The sequence below is a fragment of the Dermacentor variabilis genome, chromosome 9, assembly GCF_050947875.1.
Source record: "Dermacentor variabilis isolate Ectoservices chromosome 9, ASM5094787v1, whole genome shotgun sequence".
In the NCBI taxonomy this organism is placed as follows: Eukaryota; Metazoa; Arthropoda; class Arachnida; order Ixodida; family Ixodidae; genus Dermacentor; species Dermacentor variabilis.
In genome coordinates this window covers 107,036,028-107,057,163 of record NC_134576.1, presented here as the reverse complement: position 1 = coordinate 107,057,163, position 21,136 = coordinate 107,036,028, and the positions used below count along the sequence as shown (strand labels likewise).

General features: G+C 44.4%; 1 protein-coding gene across 1 annotated transcript in view; it reads left to right on the top strand.

The window, feature by feature from the left end:
* The window catches only part of Mat89Ba (nucleolar protein 6 Mat89Ba), a 43,457-nt gene that overhangs the window by 20,553 nt on the left and 1,768 nt on the right, over positions 1 to 21,136 (top strand). The window contains exons 9-20 of the mRNA XM_075668940.1: positions 461 to 621; positions 1,420 to 1,535; positions 3,060 to 3,234; positions 3,854 to 4,119; positions 7,016 to 7,244; positions 7,790 to 7,913; positions 10,421 to 10,575; positions 11,532 to 11,695; positions 15,074 to 15,226; positions 17,181 to 17,278; positions 18,625 to 18,839; positions 20,942 to 21,121. Coding sequence (XP_075525055.1) covers positions 461 to 621; positions 1,420 to 1,535; positions 3,060 to 3,234; positions 3,854 to 4,119; positions 7,016 to 7,244; positions 7,790 to 7,913; positions 10,421 to 10,575; positions 11,532 to 11,695; positions 15,074 to 15,226; positions 17,181 to 17,278; positions 18,625 to 18,839; positions 20,942 to 21,121 — 2,036 coding nt within the window. The remainder of the gene's footprint in view (positions 1 to 460; positions 622 to 1,419; positions 1,536 to 3,059; positions 3,235 to 3,853; positions 4,120 to 7,015; positions 7,245 to 7,789; positions 7,914 to 10,420; positions 10,576 to 11,531; positions 11,696 to 15,073; positions 15,227 to 17,180; positions 17,279 to 18,624; positions 18,840 to 20,941; positions 21,122 to 21,136) is intronic.

Below are 21,136 nucleotides of genomic sequence, written 5' to 3'. Positions count from 1 at the left end.
GTCTAAGTTGGGAGCTTTTACAGCAACACACGAGCATTTTTCCAAGCTTACAGGCGAAACTACTAATTTGGTAATTTATACTGTTGGGTCAGTTGGTGGGGCGTAGGATAGTGCGTCCTTTCTGATAAGCAGCCATTTATTGGCGGTGGAATATTTGATCTGCATTTGCGGTCACAGCAGTGACATGATTGAACTTTGAGATCTTTGCTCCTTATTCTCACCAGTGCTGTGACTGTCCAAGAAGCCCTTGTTATCGCATGAAATTTTATTAAGCCACCTCCTTTCATCAGGGCTTGGCGTTGGCTGCATAAGTGAAATTTTAGCTCATTTGTTTATATTCACCAGTCTTCGTGGAAAGTTCTGGTCTCTCAGTAGGCTCAGGGTGATAGCCAGTGATGCTTGGCGCTTGCAAAACAATGACTTGGCTAGTCGTTGCCATGTGCTTCTCCTTACTTCACAGCTCGTTCAGACCTCACCACTGAGGACATCACGCTGTGTACTGAGCCAGTTGCCAATCAGCCCTCCCTGGAGGAATTCCGTGCCAACTATCCCCTGGTTCTCGTCGACGCCAGTGGCTTCCTCAATGTCTGCGCATCAGTGAGCACAGAAGCGTACCTCAGGGTAAGTAACTTGCCCAGCTGTCAGCGAACAGGATAGATGAGAATGGAATGCATTGAAGGAGACAACTGGCTGCTGTGGAATGTCAGTCGAGAAATCCACGACTGGAACCCAAGCTTGTGAGGTGATGATGACTCTTTCTTTAATTGTAATGCAGCGTTTTAAACACTTTCAACTGCGAGATAAGCAGGACACCTTTATTCCTGGGTTTCCTTTTAAATGTGATAAGCATTGTGGAGTTCTGTACATCACCTTGCGTGGTGAGCAGCTTTAGGAGCATAGTAAACCAAAGTGCAGGTTTGGCTTGGTTCGCAAGAAGGGGTAACAGCAACATAGATGCAGCTAGCAGCCTGTTACTTCCATGATCGAAAGTGCGCAGACCATGGGTTCTATGAAAAAACTGCATTTCTTTAATGCTTAGCCATGCAACCTAAAATTGATAACTGCAGTCCAAACTTCACTGCACAAGAACGACAATGCACTCACCTGTGCATACTGTAAGGAACAAAGAAATAAAGTTTTTGCCAGAAACTTGTGCTCCGTACAATTCTGAACGTCGGTGTGCATGACCTTGCATGGAGAGCAGATTTGGAAACATTGTGCATCGAGGTGCAGATTCAGCTTGATTGGCAAGACGTGGTTTCAGCGGTAGTGTCTGTGATATGCAGCTATCGAAAGTTGCACAGATTTAAACGTTCTTTAAAACTGTCTTAGCATGTATTTTGGCATATTTGTTTACCAAAGAGGGCCGCCCCTACAAGTGGCAACTTATGTAAGTTGCATGTGTTGGTCCGTTTGCAGGTCAAGCACGAAGCTCGTCTGGCAATCACTTTCCTGGACTCCTGTTCTGCAGACAGCTTTGAAGTGCTCTTCGTGACTCCGCTCCCCTTTGAGCGCACATTTGACTGCTTCGTGCTGTAAGTTGCCAGTCTTGTGTTCCAGCCATGTATTGCCTGCACAGTGGTATTATAGGTACTTCCTTTAATGCAGTGCGTTGGTAAATGTAATGCAAGAGGGGACTTTTTACAATTCTGCAAATTGAGAGAGAAGACTCACACAACATGTGATGCAATGAGAAGTGATAGGCATAAAACTAAATAAACAGGGAAGACAATGGTGAGGTTTGAGAGCAAATGGGGTTAGCCAATATTTTAGTTGATATTAAGTGGGAGAAAGAGAGTGGAGCAGGCCATGTTATGCGTAGAGTAGGTAACATGCAGTGTATTAGAGTTACAGAGTTGGTGCCGAGGGAACAGAAATGCAGTCATCGATGACAGTTGTGATGAAACCAGTGTTGTGATGAAATCAATGCTGTGATGAATAAGTTTTACGATGAAACAGTGTTCTGATGAAATTGGGAAACTTGCAGGAATATGAGGAAGTCAGCTGGCACGAGGAAGGGATAACTGGAGATACTGGGAGGAGCTGTTCTGGTAGTGGACATAAAGTAGGTTAATGATGATCATAATTAAAGCACAAACTACCAATGTTAATAGCGCTGTTTCTGTGAGCTTAGAGTAGTGCCTTTTATTAGAGGTGTGCGAATATTCAAAGCTTTTGAATAACAAATCGAATACTGTCATATTTGTTTCGGTCTTTGAATCGAATAGTCACTATTTGAAAACGTGAATATTTTTCGAATACTTTACGAAATTTCATATCGGACACTGTGTGCAATCAAGCATAATATTGGTGCAAAAATGTCATGAGCGTTGTCCTGATGGGCATAGTTGGTTAGCGCCAGCGACATTGACGCAATCGCCTTAGGAAAGAAGACGAGGTCAGGCGACGCCACGAGTGGCGCAAGAGCTTAGCTGGCGCTGAAGACCGAAGAAACAAAGGTTAGTTGAGTTTGAGCTCCGGTTCTGGAACATCTCGTTGTCTCCATCTCATGTGCTCTACATAATATAGACATAAAACAGGAGAAGTTACGTAGTTGAGCATGCTGGGTCATTCTAGGGAGCCCGACTGTTCCGTCTAAACCTCTGTCATTTGCAAGTAGCAATGAATACTGATTATTTGAATGATGGCTTACTCACCTCTTATACGCAATTTGTGTTTTTAATAAACAACATTCTATAACATGCAATATATGATATAAACTTGCTAACGTTGCGAATACATTAGAATGTATAGATTGTTATGTATGGTAATAACAGCTGTCCATTTTCTTGAATACTATTTGAAAAGTATTCGATTCGGTTTGCTTTTGGCACTGCTTGACTTGTATTCAATTCGGTATTCACACACCTTCACCTTTTATCACAGTGCAATGGGCAATCCGTTCCTGCAATATGCTCCCACACAGGACCTGGCGTGCTTACATGCCAGGAAAGGTGTGGGCGCACGTCGTGGTTACAGGTCACTCGTCACATTGTGCTAAATGTTTTAAAAAGGAGTGATATGTTCTGCACACTCCCTCTTCGCTTTGTTCTTTGCAGGCTTAATGAGGGGGACTTGGAGTCCGCAGTCGAAGCGCAGTCACTCCGCGCGGAGCTGGCTGATTTCGGTGGCTCCAAGTCGAGGCCAGTTGCCAAGGCTGTGTGCCAGCTTCTGCGCAAGGGCTTTGGCAGCCGAACTGACCTTGTGTCAACTCGCATACCTACTCCATCAGAGGTTAGTGAGCAGCAGTTTTTTTTTTTTTATTAAGTATTTCAGAACCTTTTCTTTTTTCTCACTGTCTTGCAGTAGCTTCCACTGCTTCGAGCTGCAGACTGATTAACAATTAACTAGAGGCAGTGCTTAAAACCGGGCATAGAGCAGATGGCAAACATAAAACAAGCGCTGCATAAAGCAGACAACAAACACAACCACTGACGGAAAGCAAATGAGGGAAATCAATGCTCTCGCTACTTTGCTCTTGTGCTGCCAATAGGTGGCCTATTCATAATTTGAGTTGAGCGAATGACCCAGCTAATATATGCAGTGGTTCTGTGTTTGCAGAAGCATACACTTTGGGCATTTTGATTCATGACTTCAGCAGAAAGAACAGTGCAATGGACTTGATGTTGTCTGTCATTTCATTATGTCTGGTCCATTGCAGCATTTTTTCTGCTCTAGTTCTGGCTCTGACTCCTGGGCTGGACTTATATTTATAACTTATAACTTATAACTCATACAAATTTTTGTTTAACATTATCTTTGGGCAGGCAGAGGGCAACTTTTACATTCCTGAATCTTCCTCCACTTTGTAGGTTTTTGCAGAGGTTACTTTCATGAGATCTTTGCTTTGCAGTGGAAGATAATTCAGGAGCCTCCGGTTGTCTGCGAGTCCCTGGAGATTGGCCTCCTCCTCGATGCTGCGCACTGCTATGCCACAGTGGAGCGTGGCCCGGCTGCAGACTCGCCGAACGCGCCCGCATTTCGGCAGCTGTGGGGAGACCGATCTGAACTGCGCCGGTTCCCGGACAGCAGCATTCTGGAAGCGGTCGTCTGGTCGGGCAAGACTGCCTGCGAGCGTCGCAGCATCGTGCTCAGGATTGCAAGGCACCTTCTGTCGAGGTGCGAATACTGTGCGCTTTGTTTTGCGCGAACGAGTTGCGTACTGCGCGCAAAATACAAGAAGGGTGGAGAGAAAGGTGTGACAAAGTGCAGAATATCAACTTTTAGATGTTGCTTTGTCAGTCAAGAACTAAGTTTTCAACTTGAAGTCATTTAGTGTTCGTTTTTGTGCGATTAGCAAACTGCCGGCACAGCACGATGCAGCAAAGGATAGGTCGCAGAATTAAAGAAGAGTGCGATGCGCGATTCCATCATGATAGCGAGTGCTTGTTTTACCAGGCGAATTTGTCAGGTTTTGAGATGCCGCTTGCTAGTTTGTCTGCATAATTAGTGGTGTACCTTTCTGTCCAGCTTGTAACCTAATGCCAGGTCAAGGCAGGCATGCCACAACTTGCATGTCTTGTCCGAGTTCATTGCTGGAACAGCAGGCCATCGAAGTCCTTCTTAGAAACATGCTTGGGAAGTGCTTTTATCCTCTGCATGTCCTAGGGAAGGATACAGTTTAACTTGAAACGGAAGTACCGAACTGTGCTTTGTGTGGAGCATGAAACACTTGTTTGTGGTAACACAACATGACAAGTGTTGACGTCTGGTCATGTTGGTATGACATCTTTGTGAGTTTATATCAGTGCTAAAAATGGCAAGGACTATTAAAAAGGATACAAGACAAGTGCTAACTTTCAACATTTTTTTTTTCACATGGCGGTTAGTTCAAATGGATTTTTGGATACTAGCATGAATCATATAGCACAATTCACTCTGTTCATGTGCATTACCTGAAGAGGCAGACATTAATACTTGCGCAATTAATCGCAGTGTCTGGGTAGTTGGTTAAAAATATTCACTAATTAACACTTTATTATTCTTTTTAGAGCACATTTCGCAATTGTAATGTTAAGGCCTAGCAGTACTGAAGTTATGTCTGCTTGGCAGAGGTAAGACTAGCCCACTTTCAAGATAGCCATCTCCAGAACCTGGTCTAAAAATGCATTGAAGTTCAAGTTAAGATTCTTCTGAACTGCTAGGGGGTTCTTTTGGGAGACTGGTAACTGGAAAGCCAATGTATTTCGTAGCAGAGTTGGACTGAGGTCATAAAAGTGGTGCTAGCACAGTCAAAGGATTTGTTCTAAGCAGACATTACTTTGCCACTTCAATTTCCAAATTGCAACTTGTGCCCTCAAATGAACGCTTCAAAGTTAATATGTTAATTTTTTTTAATTAACTGTCTGCACATTTTGGACTGCCATGTAAGTAAAATCCACCCCTTGCAGAAATCTACCTGAAAAGGTGGAACAGTGCTGCCATAGTTGATTTCTTTTTAATCCTGCCAGAGCTAAGAAAAACATAAAAAATGAAAACAGCATCATTTGAAACACGAACAGGAAAGAAGTAATCAGAACACCTGTTACGTGTAATTGCACAGGAGTGCAAGCCCGAGATTGCGAGTTTGACCCAGAGATTGCAAGTGCAACTCCGGCTGCATTTTAAGTGGCGAGATGCAAGACATTTGTGTACGCTTCGATTTAGGTGAATGTTAAAGAACTCCAAGTGGCCAAAATTAATTTGTGCGCCCCTGTAACGAGGGTGCACAGATAATCCTGTTAATCCAAATGCCTCGTAATCTGATTGTGGTTTCAACACATAAAACCCCACAATTTGTTTATTTATTTTATCTACTTACTTACACAGGAGTGTGATGGGGAATCTCTCTGTGTCTGTTTTCTATACAATGTATAGTCCCAAATCTACATTCTGTAACTTGAATCTGGATACTGTTACAAGCACAGGTGACCATAAAAGCAAAATAACGCCTATCAGTGGCCTTTGACTTGTTTATGTTTTAATTTATGCTCTGTCGCAGATGCCATGTGCAGAGGCAACCTCGGCCTAATACAGTCGACTTCTGTTATTTCGACCCTGATGGGACTGACGAAATCAATTGAATTCTTTGGCAGGTCGAATTAAACAAGGCGTAGAAGAAACGCCAAGACACGTTGATGCTTCACTTGACAGTATTTGCCCAATTCTAACGTGCCCTGTAATCAAATGTGCACACCTTTTTTATGTGTACAAAGTGGAAAACTAACATAGAAATAACATTAAAGTTAGACAAAGTAAAAATCTAATGCATGCCCAATTTTTTAGCACGAAAATTGGGCAAGGGTCTAATATGTGTTCCATAATGGGCAGTCGGTTTGCTAAAATCAGCTTCACCACACAGTTTTGTAAAGTCAGTTCCACCGCAATACATCGTGTTGTGTTGACGCAAAAAAAATGTTGCAAAGGCAGTTTCAGTTTTGTATCCAATTGCACCGTTCAGGCAATTTTCACCAGAATTAAAAAATGAAATGATACCATTAGAATATAATAAATACTGTAATCAGACGGTGTGAGCTATGGCTATTGCTTGAAAGTCTTCCTAATGCAGACCGAAAATAGGCATTTTCAACGGGAGATTTTTGATGTGTGTTCAACACACTGACTGCCCCCTAAGCTCTGCCGAGGCAGACGCTGCTACTATAGGAATAGCTACTGAGATCACCATGGGGGTCAGGCGTGTGTTTGCTGACTGGTTGAGTTCGAGTTATCCAGTGAAGACCAACTTAGGATAGAAAAAACAAGAGATTGGGTCCATAGAAATGCATCAGCATCGGCTGGGACCTTCAGTCAGAATCGAATTACCGAAGTCGAATTAATGAAAGTCTACTGTATGGGCATTTAAGGAGAACTGACTGTTGGGCTAGTTGGTCTTGCATAATAACTATGTCTGTTATGAACTTGCACTAATTTATGATAGTATGGGCATTCACTCCAGCCTCAGATGTGTACCTCAGTAGGTTTCATTTAATTCTGCCCTGTGAATAGATAATGTAAGTAAAAGAATTTTCTTTGGTAGGCATGCCAACATCGAAGCGTGCACCGTGGTTGGCGACTTCCTGGATCCACTGCTGTGCCCACCGGGTGTCGACTTTTCATCATCGCATCCTTACGGCACTGGCGAAGAGCTTGGCGAGGAACTGGTCTCCGTGTATGACGAACTGGCGCGGTCCCTGCGTCGTCTGCACGACCTTCCGCTTACCGTGTCGTCTGTCAGAGGCACATCTCCCACCTTGCGCTTGACCGAGGTGAGTTTGCCCGGGTGAAACTCCCGAGGTGAAGGGCCTTGTAATTTCACAGCATAGACAAAGTAGCTACTCACTCTTGCTTAAGAAGCAAAAACTGAAAAAAATCATTTAATCTGCCTCTTCACTTCTTCCCCATCTCTGAAATCTTTTATTTTTTCTTTGGCTTGCTAAAATACCATTATTAGAAGCATGAGAGGCTTTGAACTGTGCAACTGAAATGTAGTTGTTGTGTTGTGAGCTACATACCGGCTCGAAGCCAGTCACCAACCAAAATTGGCCTCTATTCTAGTAGTGGGGTTTGCTGGGCCATTTGGTGCATGATGACAGTACAGGGGTTAGAGCAAGTACAGACACGAGCAAAAGTAAAAGGGACGGACAGGACAACGCTGTCGTTGTCCTGCCGGTTCCTTTTACTTGTGCTCGCGTCTGTACTTGTAAATGTGTGTTGGTGTCACCATCTATAGATGACAACGTGACCCGTAACTCAGAGACACCGGGTGTAATTTTCAGCATTGCAGTAACTTTACCAATCTTATGTGCTGCAGGTCTTCCCACCACTGAAGGGAGCTTTGGCAATAGATTTTGGCACAGGCTTTGTCCAGGACAAGGTCTACACGATGCCCCTTCCAATGAAGGCCCATGTCCCACATCTCATACCCATCTCGACAGGCAAGATTTTCTTACATGCATATTTAACCCTAACTACAGCGCAATGCCTTTTAGTACTTTCCTGTTTTAATCTTCTTTTGGCTGTCTCATAAAAGAGTGAGTTATCTGGGCTCTTCTCAAGAATGGTGGTGACTGCCTTTCGCATAGCTTATAGTAATGCTAAAGGTAAGTACTCTTGAGTCAGTCTAGAATGGTAAACTACTCCCTGAAAACTACATTTCTGCATTGTTAACCAGTTGCCTACTAGCACGAAAAACATTTAAGGCCAAGCTTCTTCTCTTTTTGAACTTTGTGCTGCAGTGTGCATGATGTGATGTCGTTAACATGAATATCGAAGCATTTTCTCCTAGTATAGGTGTCCTTTCGGGGCCGGGAAACCCCCCACACAGATATTCAATTTAAGTGGTTAATTATTTGCAGTCACAATGCTTTAATGTAAAGCATTTCTTTGCCTAGTCAGAGCCAAGGTCAAATGTGAGGCCGCTCTGGGTCACAGAGCTTGTCACCGATGCGCGTGCGTTCCCCTGCACCCACTCGCTAGCCGCTATCGGCTCAGCGCCTTCTTGCTTCACGCATTCGCTTGTGCTCCGCTACTGGCTTGGCGTTTCCTTGCTCCACTTGTTGGTATGAGTGTGCGGACCACAAATAGATGTGGCTCGGTTGCGCTAGGTGTGCTATTTGCGCGTAGGCCTCTGTTTGGAGATAAAACAATGGGCCCTCCAAAGTACCAAGTGGATAAAGAGCGTAACAGTGCAAAATCTCTGCAAGGGCTACAGAGGTATGCAATCCATGCTGAAATGGCGAGGCAGGAGGTGAAGCAACGGACCGACGAGATATGCGCAGCCAAAGAACAGTGGCATGTCAAAGCAAACGGCCTCTGAACAGGCTGCCGAGTCCAAGCGTTGCTGACTGGAGGACTGGCACTTGTGAGACGCAGATGCATGCTTCCGGAAGCACTTTGTCAAAGACGAATTTGGTGCGGCATGTAGAACCTGTGACTGCTTCTGGTTCCGATCGTGTGTTGTCATGGTGTCGTGGCCCACGCAAGTGGGGGTTCTCGAGTGAGTGTTTTCGCTAGGGGACGTTAGTTCATTTGGACTTTGCGTTACATGCAGGGAAGAAATGCTTTGCATTGACTTAGTCGTCCTCGTTATAATGAAGTTTAAGTGGAAGCCGAAATTGCTCATTAATTCGTTATATACTGACTATTACCCTCTGCTGCAGTATATGCCTGATAGTGTGCACAACTTTAAACATACAAAGAAGACTACGGCCCTCCGAACCGCTACGCGGCCACGTATACGATGAAAATTTAATAAAACAACAGCAAAGGACTATCCGGCAGGTGCAACAGCTGACTATTTTGCACCTGTTGCAACAGTCGTTACGATAGTGTCATTGTGTGCCAGTGTGGTGGTCTTCTGCTTTCCACTGGCCCACTCATATTGTCGTGAAACCAGTGAAGCGGCAATGCTGTCAAAGGGAACAGCTAGCACGCTGCAACGCGAACGAAGTACGCTGTATTCGAGCTGCATTTGACATACAACATGGTGCGCCGACTGCGCAGCTAGGGCCGTATTCTCGGGCGACTTCCCTGACTTTGGGAGATATTTTTTACTTTTGCGAGATTTTGCGAACCTGTCGGAAATATACAGCCGACAGAGCTCGGCACAGTACCAGAAATGCAGGCATATATGTTGACGCATTCGGCCTGTAAAAAGCAAAGTTGTCTGATTCGCTACTCTTTTATGGCCCTGCAGCTGCCGCGGCTCCGCTGTGTGAGTGCGGCGGCTTGGCTTGGCAGGCATGTGTCAGTTTCACGCAGTCTTGGAGGCCACACCTAGCTGTGTCAGCACGCCACAGTGAGAGAGAGAAGTGGAGGATCTGGTTTTTAGTACTCTCTGTGCAAGCAGCATCATCAATATGTGGCGTGGCGCTGTTAGGCACGGCCTGGCTTTGTCAGCTACATGCCGCAGCGAGAGAGAGGTGCGGTAAGAAGGAGGTACAGCTTGTGCACGCGGCAACGGGCAGCGGTGAAAAACACCAGTGTTGCTCATCAGTGTTATGTTATGTCGGAACGTTGAACTGACACACTGAACGAGGTGTAGAACCCTACGGAAAGCAATATGCTTGGTGCACAAAGGTCAGTATTTTTGGCTTCAGAGAAGAAAGCTCGTTATATTCATTTGCTGAACAATATTACTTCATTAAAATGAGGTTGTAAACGCAATCATCTCTATGGGGATTTCAAGGGAAATGGCTTTTTTTTTCTTCGTTATATCCATTATTTTGTTATATCCCATTTCGTTGTAATGAGGTGCAAATGTATCGAATTCCCACTTCTTTTTTTCTTTTTCTTTTTTCAGAGTTCATTATATGTGGATATAACCGTATAATCAACGTTTTTCCACCAGAGAAACATGGATAGAATTATAAAAGAACGCTTTACCAGTGTTAACTGGTTTAATCGACTTTAATGTTACCAACTTTTCCCAAAATCTCTGCAGTTGTGGTTCACATGGAAGCCACTGGCAAGTGGCCCGACGATCTGGAAGCCCTGCGCCGGGTGAAGGCTGCGTTCCACCTGACCCTAGCTCGACTCCTGCGTGACAACGAGCACTTGATCACGGCTGCGCACCCGGAGTACGTCGACGTCTTCAAGGCACGTGGGCTGTCCGAAATTGTGGATGAGAAATTGCTGTGACCATCACGGGCAACTTTTGCTTACATTCCAAGAAAAATTTGCAGCCTTGTCCTGGCTTTTCTTGTCTCCAAACAGTACTCATCGCCTATCTTGCATGCAAGCATGCATCTTCTTCTTTTAGGGGGAGCACACTTGACTTTAAAAAAAAAAGAAACGAATCATAGTTTCGCATGCATAACTCGCTACAAAAATGCAAGAAATATAACAGTAAAATTGGGGTGTGAGTTACATGCTAATTTTGCCTTGAAGTGCTGCTTCATGGCGTGATAGTTTTAAGGCCAGGTTCTCCACCATTTAGTTTCATTTTCTCCTAGGGAATCCCACCCTCTCCCCACCCTTGCATGTTGAAGCTCCCCTCTCCTCTCCATGGTGTCCCATTCTCCCCCTTTTTTTACAGATCGCCATTTTGCAATTAGTAGTTAGTGAAACTCGGAACACGACAAGCTGTGCTCCTAGGTGGACGAAAGCTGCATTTAGCGTTGTACCATGATTGTGAATCCAGCAGTACTGCTCCCAAAACAAGTAGAAGAGAAAGATGAGGATTCGAACTTCGGCGATGAAATGGAAATTGGACATGTTTATGTGCACTGAAATACACTGAAATGGTGACAGTGCTAGAGTGGTGACATTTGCCTGAATGAAAAGGCTGTACCATAGGGTTGTACGAATAGTCTAAATATAGAATATGAATTATTATTCTGTTATTCGACTCATAATTGTGCAAGATGACATTAGTTCGGTTTACAAACTGAAAAAGTAAAGAATAAAAACAGACACACCGTATGGCAGTGATTTGATTTTATCACATTTTTTTTATTAGACAGTTTTGCTATTCGGGCTCTGATCATTGTAGCTGCATAATGCTTCATTGCTGCAAATTCAGATGGTCGCCTCTGCTGTTTCTCGTGTTTCAGGGGGGCTTCGTGTTTCGTGTGCGCATCGCCGCCCACAAGGAGATTGGTCTAGCGCGGCAGACTGTTGCGCCAAATGGCGCCGTCAAGGTCAGGGACACCGAGCTCAGCACCAAGATTGAGTATGAGACCGAGATCTTGCCTGGCCTCACCAGCACATTGCACGGGTGAGTCGACGGCACATTGTGCTCAGCAATGTTTTAGTAAGTAAAGCAGTTCTAAAAATAGGGTCCCGGGACTCCTTTAAAGGTCGCTATGGGGTGCCCAAAAATTAGTTTAGACTGGTTGTGTAGTCTTCCAAAATTCCTGTTTTCAAGATTTTGTTTTGTAAGAATACTTCGAAGAGGTAGATTATTGTTGCACAAAAGCATGGCTCAGCTTCCCTTACTTGAATTTTGTCCCAAAACCTCAGTTCTGGTGCAATGGTAAGAAGTCACAGATTTTAGTGTACTTTTTCACTGTTTGGGCTGTTATGTGCAGAAGACGTTAAGGAAACTTGCGGGGTTGACTCATCAGCTACATTAAAATGCAGTGTAGATTTCCTTTACTGATAAACAAAATTCACTAGACATCAGTAGACACTGTCAAAATTTACGGCTTCATGGAAAGCTGGTGTAGGAACTTCAAGGTGGTGCGACCAACTGTGTTTCGTTTGTGCATCTTTTCTTGCTTACCAAGCTTTCTCTCGCAGTAAGAGTAGCCATCTCTTTATTGCGGAAGTATAGCTTACTAACGCAGCTCCACAGTGTCACTTTAGGGTGCATTCACATCAACGATTGACAGAGGTTGCACCACGGACTGCAACTGGCAACCAAGGAGCGACTCACGGAGGCTTATGTTCACGCTGGAGAGCGTGACCTGCTCATTTTCATGCTGAAATGTCTTGTGATTGATGCCATGTGCTCATGTCGCCATCACCGCATCAAATGACCATAAGAGTATTTTGATGTGCTGCTCCTGCATCACTGATTGGTCTTTGTCGCTCCAGTCGCAGAGCTGAGAATTTGAGCAGCAAGCGAGTCGTTTTAAATGGTCACTTTTCAACCGGAGCAACCATTTGTGACTGTTGCTTTGCGACCAACTCAATCGTGCGACCTCTGCGAGTGCCGGTGTGAATGCACATTTAAAGTTCATTCTCGCGGGAAAGTCATCAAAGTCACGCGAGAAACTTTGTCAGAAAAGAGTAATGAAATCCTGCACTCGAATGCTCAAGTAGCGGGACTGTAGTTGCAAAACTGCTGAACCAGTTGTTGGTGCACTGAGGCAGGATGCCGGAATATGGAGACGCTCATTGTAGACATGGCCTTTTCTGTATCGAGACGTATCATGCCGTCAGTGCACGTTGGCGCCGTGCGGTTTCGTGCCACTGTCACGGTACATTTCCTGATGGTCACAGCTGGTTGGTCATCAAAACATCCAAGAAAAGCTGGAGAATAACGGTTGAAAAGCCAGTGAGAGGCAAATGTGTACACAATGGCATGTCTGCACAGCTTGCTTTTAGGTCTGCAATGCATGGTTGCAAGTTTTAACTCTTCAAGCTAATTGAGAGGCAACCAGAGACGGCTATGTTGGTGTTCTGTTTTTTATTTTGCGCTGGTTAACTAAGATCATGCAGACTTCTCTGGTACGAAACAAGGCATAAGAGGAATAACGGAACCAAACATGACAGTTTCGTTTTGAACAACACACTTTGGCTCACAAGTTGTGCTGCTCCTGTCAATTGTCATTGTAAAAGCATCTTTGCATTGTTTTTTTTATCTGTAGATTTGAATAATTCGTGTAATTTACTGCCACACCTCTTTTTCTTTTCTTTTTTTCCAAAGGAATATTCTTAGCAAGAACTTGCAGAATTGTGTGGGCAAAAACGGGAAGGTTTGTTTAGTTTTTTCTGGTAAACAATTCAAGTGAAAGTTCCAATTTATTGTTTTAAAGAAAGAAAGAAAGAAATGCTACTAACTCATGGCCATGTACAGGCTGAGATGGCTATATTCAGCAAGTGCAGAACGGACTAATGTTCATCTGTGGTTGTGACTGGACATGGCTAAGCTGAATTTGTGTCGGTGGGGCTTGCACATGCCGTATTTTTCCACATATACCTAACTCGCAGAAAAAGAACTGCATGCAACAACGCTCAAACCTTTGCAAGAACAGTTGGCAGATGCACGGCTCATCCATGTCGCGTCTTTGGCCAGTGGGTTTGTTCCCCCCCCCCTCCCGCACCTCTTTTTGGCAGCTGCTTCTGGCCATTGAACGCTGCTCATTGTGATCCGAATTTTAGTTTGCCAGTGCCATGTGCACTATTCGCTAGCTACTAAACGCAAAATGGCGACCAGAAAAGAGAAGTAGAATGGACGGTCATAAAGAAGGGAAGAGGGGAGCTTCAATGCATAGGGTTGGGAAGAGGATGGGGTTCCCTAGGATATAGCGAAACTTTATATGGCAGAGAACCTTGCCCTGAGGTGTGGCTTGATGACAGCCTTGCGTGCGCTGCTGTGAAACCGCACCTTGAGGCGAAATTCACATATAACTCGCATCCCGGCTTCACTGTCAAATTTTTTTGAATTTTCGATGTGGGTTACACGCTCAAAAATATGGTATATGTAGCCTAGCGAGCAAAAGTAACAGACCCCCATCCCGCTCATTCTTGCTTCAATATTTCTTTATTATTAGGCATTATTTTTTTAGGCCGTCAGTCTTTCTATGGGAGAATGTTTTTCAGGTGTACAGCTATGCCTTGAAGCAAAATGAACAGAAATCATTCGTTCAAAAATGTCCAGTAGGCACTTGAAAAATGCTAAGGGGTCTGTTGTTTATTTCCCAGCCACATCGGCTGCATATTGATGGGGGCGAAATGCAAAAAGGCTCGTGTATGTAAATTTAGGTTCACGTTAAAGAACCGCAGGTGCTCAAAATAAATCTTGAGTTCCCCACTACGGTGTGCCTCATAATCATATGCTGGATTTTCTTACTTTTTGCATATGTATGATGAAGGCATGTGTGGGGGCCACGTCACTCAACATGTTGCAATGCAAGCACCAACTTAAATGTGTTCTAACCTGTTGCATAACCCTGTAAATAGCGTTCAAATCAAGCTACACTGCCAACTGCAGTGAATTACTGCCTGGCGGAGTACAAACTCGGGAGTTTAATTCAAAATTGCGAAGTCCCAACATTAACGGCACGCCCACACACCTAATCTTTTGCACAAGGCCACAGGCTTGACCCTTCCAGGCTGCATTTCCGCTTGGGCGAAACACAAAAACGCTTGTGTGCTCAGATTTAGGTGGATATTAAAGAACCCCAGGTGTTCGTAATCGCTTCGGGGCCCTTCACTGTGGCATCCCTCATAACCCACAGTTCAATTTTACAACGTTGAAACCTGCAATTTAATTTGCATTTCACGGGAACAGGCTTTCAACGAGTTGACAGTTTCTCGACCTCCTGAAATCGCTTCAGGGGAGGTTTTTTTTTACTGCTGTCCACTCCTGCAAATTGACAGTCTCCCAGACGTTCGAGTGCCGTCTGTACTCATTTTTTTTTTTCAGGCTCCAGCAACAGCACAGCACGTTCAGCGCTGCATGCCGACTGGCCAAACGCTGGGTCGCTTCGCACCTGCTCAGCAACCACGTGTCGGATGAATGTGTCGAACTGCTCGCCGCTGCTGCCTACGTCTCCCCTGCGCCCTACGTGGTACCCAAGTGAGTCGTGGCTCTGAAATCATGTTTCTGGTATTTAACACAAATGTAATGAGTAACAAGCTTTTAAGGACATTGAGCATCACTTGCCGGAATAAGAACACTTGCCAAAATAAGAATCAAATAATTAAGAAAGAAGAAATCATTGGCGATTGTTGTCAGTGTAAGTGAATAGCCCAAACAAACAAACAAACAAATGAGCGCATGGCAGTTAGAGAACAATAGAGAGAGAAGGAACATTTTCCTTGCGGAGTCCGACCATCGACCTGCCGTCGACCACCGACCAACCACAAAAACCGCCAAGAAGCCAGAGAAATCTATTCGCATAAAAAAAAAAATGTTTCGAGGTCCCTACAGGCCTCTTGTTCACAATAACAACGAAGATGCACAGTTGTTGCTTATACAGTTGAACCTCCTTATAACGAAGTGGAATCTGACACGAAAATGCCTTCGTTATATCTGATATTCATTAAGCATATATTTACCACACTGATATTGGTAAAAAAAATATATTTGCTTAGTTATATCCATGTTCGTATATCGAAGTATGACTGTATGTATGTACCGGAATGATGACGCCGTGAACATGGAGTAGGTGTCGGGTAAATTGCCTCGTGTCCTGTTAATCACTTGTGGTGTTGACTGGATGTAGAATGACTCTAGCACTAAGTGCGTAGATAGGGATTTTTCTCTGGCGACGATAGCAGCTGCGTCCCAGTCAATGATATTGCCAGTCTTTTCGTGATGCTTGGGCCGGTGCATTGGATGACAAGTTTGCCTTTGCCACGTCAACCGGTGCCATTTCCTTTGTTAATTAAAGTTTCCAAATTCACCGATGTAGGCTAGGGATATTACTATCCCTAGCCCTATCCCATCCCTAGCAATATCCCTATGGATATTGCACAGATAGGCTAGGGAATCCTTGCTAGGGATATTGTATACGTCGCACCTGGATGAAGCTTGGTGGGGTCCCTTACATGCACTATCTGGCCACGATTCTTTCTCGAAACATGTGATCCACCTATACATTGTAGTTACTAAAAGTTTTGGCCGGCATCTTCCTTTTGCTTCACTATGTAGGCTGTTTTCCATCAAACTCGAGTATCAGGAGATTGCTGACATTTGACGGTAGGGAGCCGCTCCCATTTCAAGCCATGCCTTGGAGAAAACATGGGGTAAAATATCACCTGCTGCTATGTTTTGCCCATTGGCTTGAAGCAGCCAGTGACTGATCTATAGTGCAGTGACAAATGCGCCTCGGAGGCAACTGGCATGCATCTACCACCACCATCACTCCTTCATCCTCTCGTAACATTGTAAAAAAAAAAAAGCAGCGCACCAGTGGACAAAGGACAAACAAGAGAAATGGACACATAAGCTGCTACATATTTTTTAATGGTTTTCAAACTATCCCGGTCACACGCCTTGCTCCCAACGTGCCAGCATGTATGAATGTGTTCCTGGTTTTGTTTTATGCGGGCTAGCCAATCTGTGTCGCTCATTTTCCAGGTTGTAGTGCGTACGTGTGTTTGTATTTCGTCATTGCCACGTCAACCACTTGCAACTGCCTTCTGCTAGTACGCTTTGGCATGCATGCTACAGCACCGAGGACCCCGTCGCTTTCAAGACGTGCGACCCGCTGCCACCATCTGTGTGCAATTAAAGCATGTGGTTTGTGCAGCGAGTTTTCTTCTCAGCATCCATGCCCTGATGCAATGCCTACTCTTCTTGGCTGTTTAATGCCGGACTGTGACACATTCTGTTTAAAGCTGAGATGCCCCAGAGCCTGCGTCTGTGTTATTGAGAGACATAAGGGATTGTCTCTTTGGCTACTTGTGTCGTCACCGACTACACTAATTTGAGACCCTTCCTGTGGAGGTTCTTTGCAAAGCTTTTGTGTTTTTGTTGGTGGATGAGAGCAGTCAGTCTGAATGTGTCTGCCTTTGATCTTGCGCAGCTCGGCAAGACTGGGCTTTCAGCGTTTTCTCACTCTCCTCGCAAACCATGACTGGGTGAGGCAGCCGCTCATCCTCAACCTGGCCGACAAGTTCACCAGTAAGCGATAAACTGCTGCATTGTTTGTTCCACTAGAACATGCAAAGCTTTGGTAAAACAAAAGTAACTTTGCACTGAAGTCAAGTGAATTTGGGCTCAAAATTTTCAAATGTAGATACACCTTGGAGATCTATCTTCATTAAGAATAGAAAGCTAGCTGGATGAAATTTATGCATTTTATAGAATTCAATATCCCATTTTTGGATATGTCTTTAGTTTATCAAAATCTTATTTAGTTATTTGCCTGTGTACCTGAAAGCAGACAAACTATCGCCTGTTGTGCATGTTTGGAGCTTTGTATTGTGACCAAGAGAGTTCTAAAATAGCCTACAGTGTTTCGCATAGAGCACACATTCCAACGAAGCTAAAAAAATGTTTAATTTCTACTGCCATTTGCAAGAGCATTGTCAAGAGGTTTCTCATAATGTGCATAACCAGTATTGCTGAAAATTATAATAAGACCCGGATACTTGCAGTCTACACATCTTTTTGCATATGTATGCAAAATTTAATTACAATTTCCTGAATGAATCGCTTTCTTTTTTTATTTTTATATTGTAGAATAATTGAAAGACAGTAAAGGACAATCAAAGGGACTGCCATGCTATGTATTCGCTGCTGCACTGGTCGACATTCTTGTGCTGGCCATGTTTCCTCTTGTTCGCAAGAGTTCTTATGGTCACATAACCTAGACTTGATAGCAGCTGTCTAGAGTGTTAATGCAGTGCCATTTGTCAATGCTAAGAGCAAAAGAATCAACAGCTGAAAGGCAGTAAAGGAAAAGGGAATCCACTTCCATTAAGTGCCTTCATGTGAAGGTCATCATTCCTAATAAACAGGTCTTGGCAGCTGTATAGCTATCGGGAGCTTTGCACTTCTTCTGGCCACTGTCTTGATAAATATGTTTAGAGCCATGGAATTGCTGAAGTGTGAAGCATTCTTTTTAAGTAGTCATTGCAAATTTTGTGATTTTTTAAAAGAATCTATATGAACTGCTTTCTTGAGTAAAATGTTTAGTTCTAAGTACAGTGCATGTTCAGTAAGTTTTTAATTCTTCTTAGTGATCTTAGCACATTGCACTAGCTATTTGAATCATTAATCTGCACTAAGCCACCTATCATTCAATGCTTCTATTTAAGGAACAAAATACTGGGGCAGGCTTGTAGACAGTGCGCTTTGCAAGTGCCCAGGCAATCTGTCCTTTTCAACAATAGTTTCTGCGGCTTTGTAATGCGGGCAACCAATAAAAAATTCTGGCTTAGCTCCCCATGATGTGGAGGAGCTTGTGCTGGGGATGTTGACTCGCAAGAAGTTACACTATGCACATATTTGCTGTGGTGACGCAGAGGACCAGGTGGCGGAGTTGCACTCCACCTTTGTCAACCAGAGGTCAACGTTACCACCGATGTTCATTGCGACTCCTCTGGACGGGTGGCATCCATCGCTATGGACGCGGCACTCCCCCACAGGACAAATAATGCAGCGCCTGACGGCCCTGGCGAGGGAGTCACTTCGTGTGCTGGAGGGGCAAGTCCTGTGTCCCATCGAAGCCGATGTCAGGGTGAGAATCGGCGATCGTTGTTTCGGGATCAACGACGAGCCTACACTTTGATTGCCACTCGTTTATTAGTGAGCTCCAAGAACTGTGCGGCCCATCGTGCCGCCATGTCGTGCTCCCTTCAGCAACTGCAGTTCCTTGCACAACACTTGTGCCGTCTCTCGGCGTTCCCCCCCAACTGCTAGGAGGTCTGCTTGCACCGGCACACCCTCCTCGCAGTTTATTAGCACTGGCCGATCGATTTTATGTCCTCAATGTGGTCACCTTTGCTATAGGCAACACCGTAGCGCCGCAATGCAAGATGATTTTTTACCTACTGGGTTTCATTAACTCCATCCTCCTCAGCCTATCTTTAAGGCCACGGCTGGATGGGGCCTCTGTCAAACATCCAACTATAAGCTGAGTCCTCACTGCACCTGTAGATTTCCTTATCTGAACGCTCCATATAGTCGCCCTGCTGCCCTCTGTTGCATTGCTCTTCCCTTGGCATCTGCTCCGCTACATGAATAGACCACTGATCATCTCTTCTGCGGCCTATTCAACCTGCTGTACTTCGCTCCCTCGTAATTTCACCTAGAATATCACCCACCTGCATTTGATCTATAACCCACACTGCCCATACGGGCGTATGAGCACTCAAAGATAGGTGTATTTGCCTTTTGAATAGCGTTGTGTGAATATTCGAAACTTCAAATATTCGATTTGAATTGGTTGGTATTCGATTCGAAAGACACATTTACTATTCGAAGTATTCGAACTCCCCCAAATTTCAGCTTTTGTCAAGTTTTCTAAGTCAGCTTTGCTGCAGTACAGTCATGTTGTATGGCGAAGCATACAGACTGTACTGCGGTGAAGCATACTTGCCATGCAGTGAAGCATTATAAAAACAAAAAAGGGGGCACTATCACGGGGGCCCCTTCTGGTGCTTATGGCTACCCAACACGATTAGCTGAAGTACTGACACTGTGCTGCCTCTTCATGCATCTGGAAAACTCCAGCCGCCTGGTGGACACCTCTGTGTCTGCTACTGATCTGTCCAAGTGCCTAAATATGTTGTTTCTAAACTACAAATCTGAACAAGTAGCATGCTTGGCAGTGTTTTTAGATCCCGTTTAAAAGTAGTTGAGTACCACCAGGATGCTTCAATGGCCAACTGGAATATAAAACCTGGCTTTAGAAGCACGGAAAATTTCAGCACCATGAAACCCAGATCTGTCCTCAACAACTAAAGCTTCTGAAGGGGCTCCTTCCATGTCAGCACTGTGGCAAGACTTATAAACTCATCAACCAGCAGCACTTCTCACTTGCTTACGGCAGCAATTTTCACTGCTATAAGCACAGGCTGAAAGACGTTCATGATGAAGTTATGGACCAAAAAGAAGATCCATTGTGAGTGGTGGTGTAAGCATGGTAAACACTGTTGGCTTGTCTTGTGAGGAGGTACCCACTGAGCCAGATGGTAGGGTGTGTCTAGTGAGCAGCTCTTTTCGGGGTCTGAAAGAATTGACACGCAGGCGGGGTGCTGCACAAATGTGTCTTGCAGTTATGACACTGTCAAGGAAAGCTGTTGTACTAGAGAATTTTGTTGACCACAAAGCGTAGTTTTCCTGTACAGTACTTTCTGTGCAATAAACTTTTTTTTTTTTTGTAGCTCTAAGTTGGTGAAAAAGAAATGCATTTTTGCAAAACTGATAGTATTTGTATTAGAAAAAATGTTCCAAAAACTTTCGATTTGATTGGCACTTAGTTTTCATTATTTGAATTTGCTTTGAAATTGAAAATTTTATATTTGCAAACCCCCTACATTGACTTCACTGGAATATGAATGCTAAGGTAGAGAATCAAACCCACGACCTCGAGTTTTTTCGCATTTTGTCGTTACTATTACTGACGCTTGCATGTGTTGACCTTAGTAGCTTTCAAAGTGACTGCAGAGTTTGAAACCTGCCTTTGCCTGTAGCTATGACTCCTTTCGTTAATGGGATACGCTTTAACCTATAAAACGATACAGATTTTGTCCTAATCATTTCAGTGGCTCCCAAACAGAGCTACATTTCTGCATTGAGATAGAGCATGCTTTTAATTCATTCTAATCCCTTGCGCAGCAAATCTTCCGGCCGCCTCTCGACCCATACGATGTGATCATCCACCTGGACGAGAAGCGAGTGCCCACCTCTCACATGGCTGTTGACTGCACCTTCAAGTCTGCCCTGAGGCCATTCAAAGGCGATGTCCTGCCAGTGGTCGCTTTTGACATTGTGTCGCGCTATGTACGGGCTCTCGAGGTACATGTGCTAGCA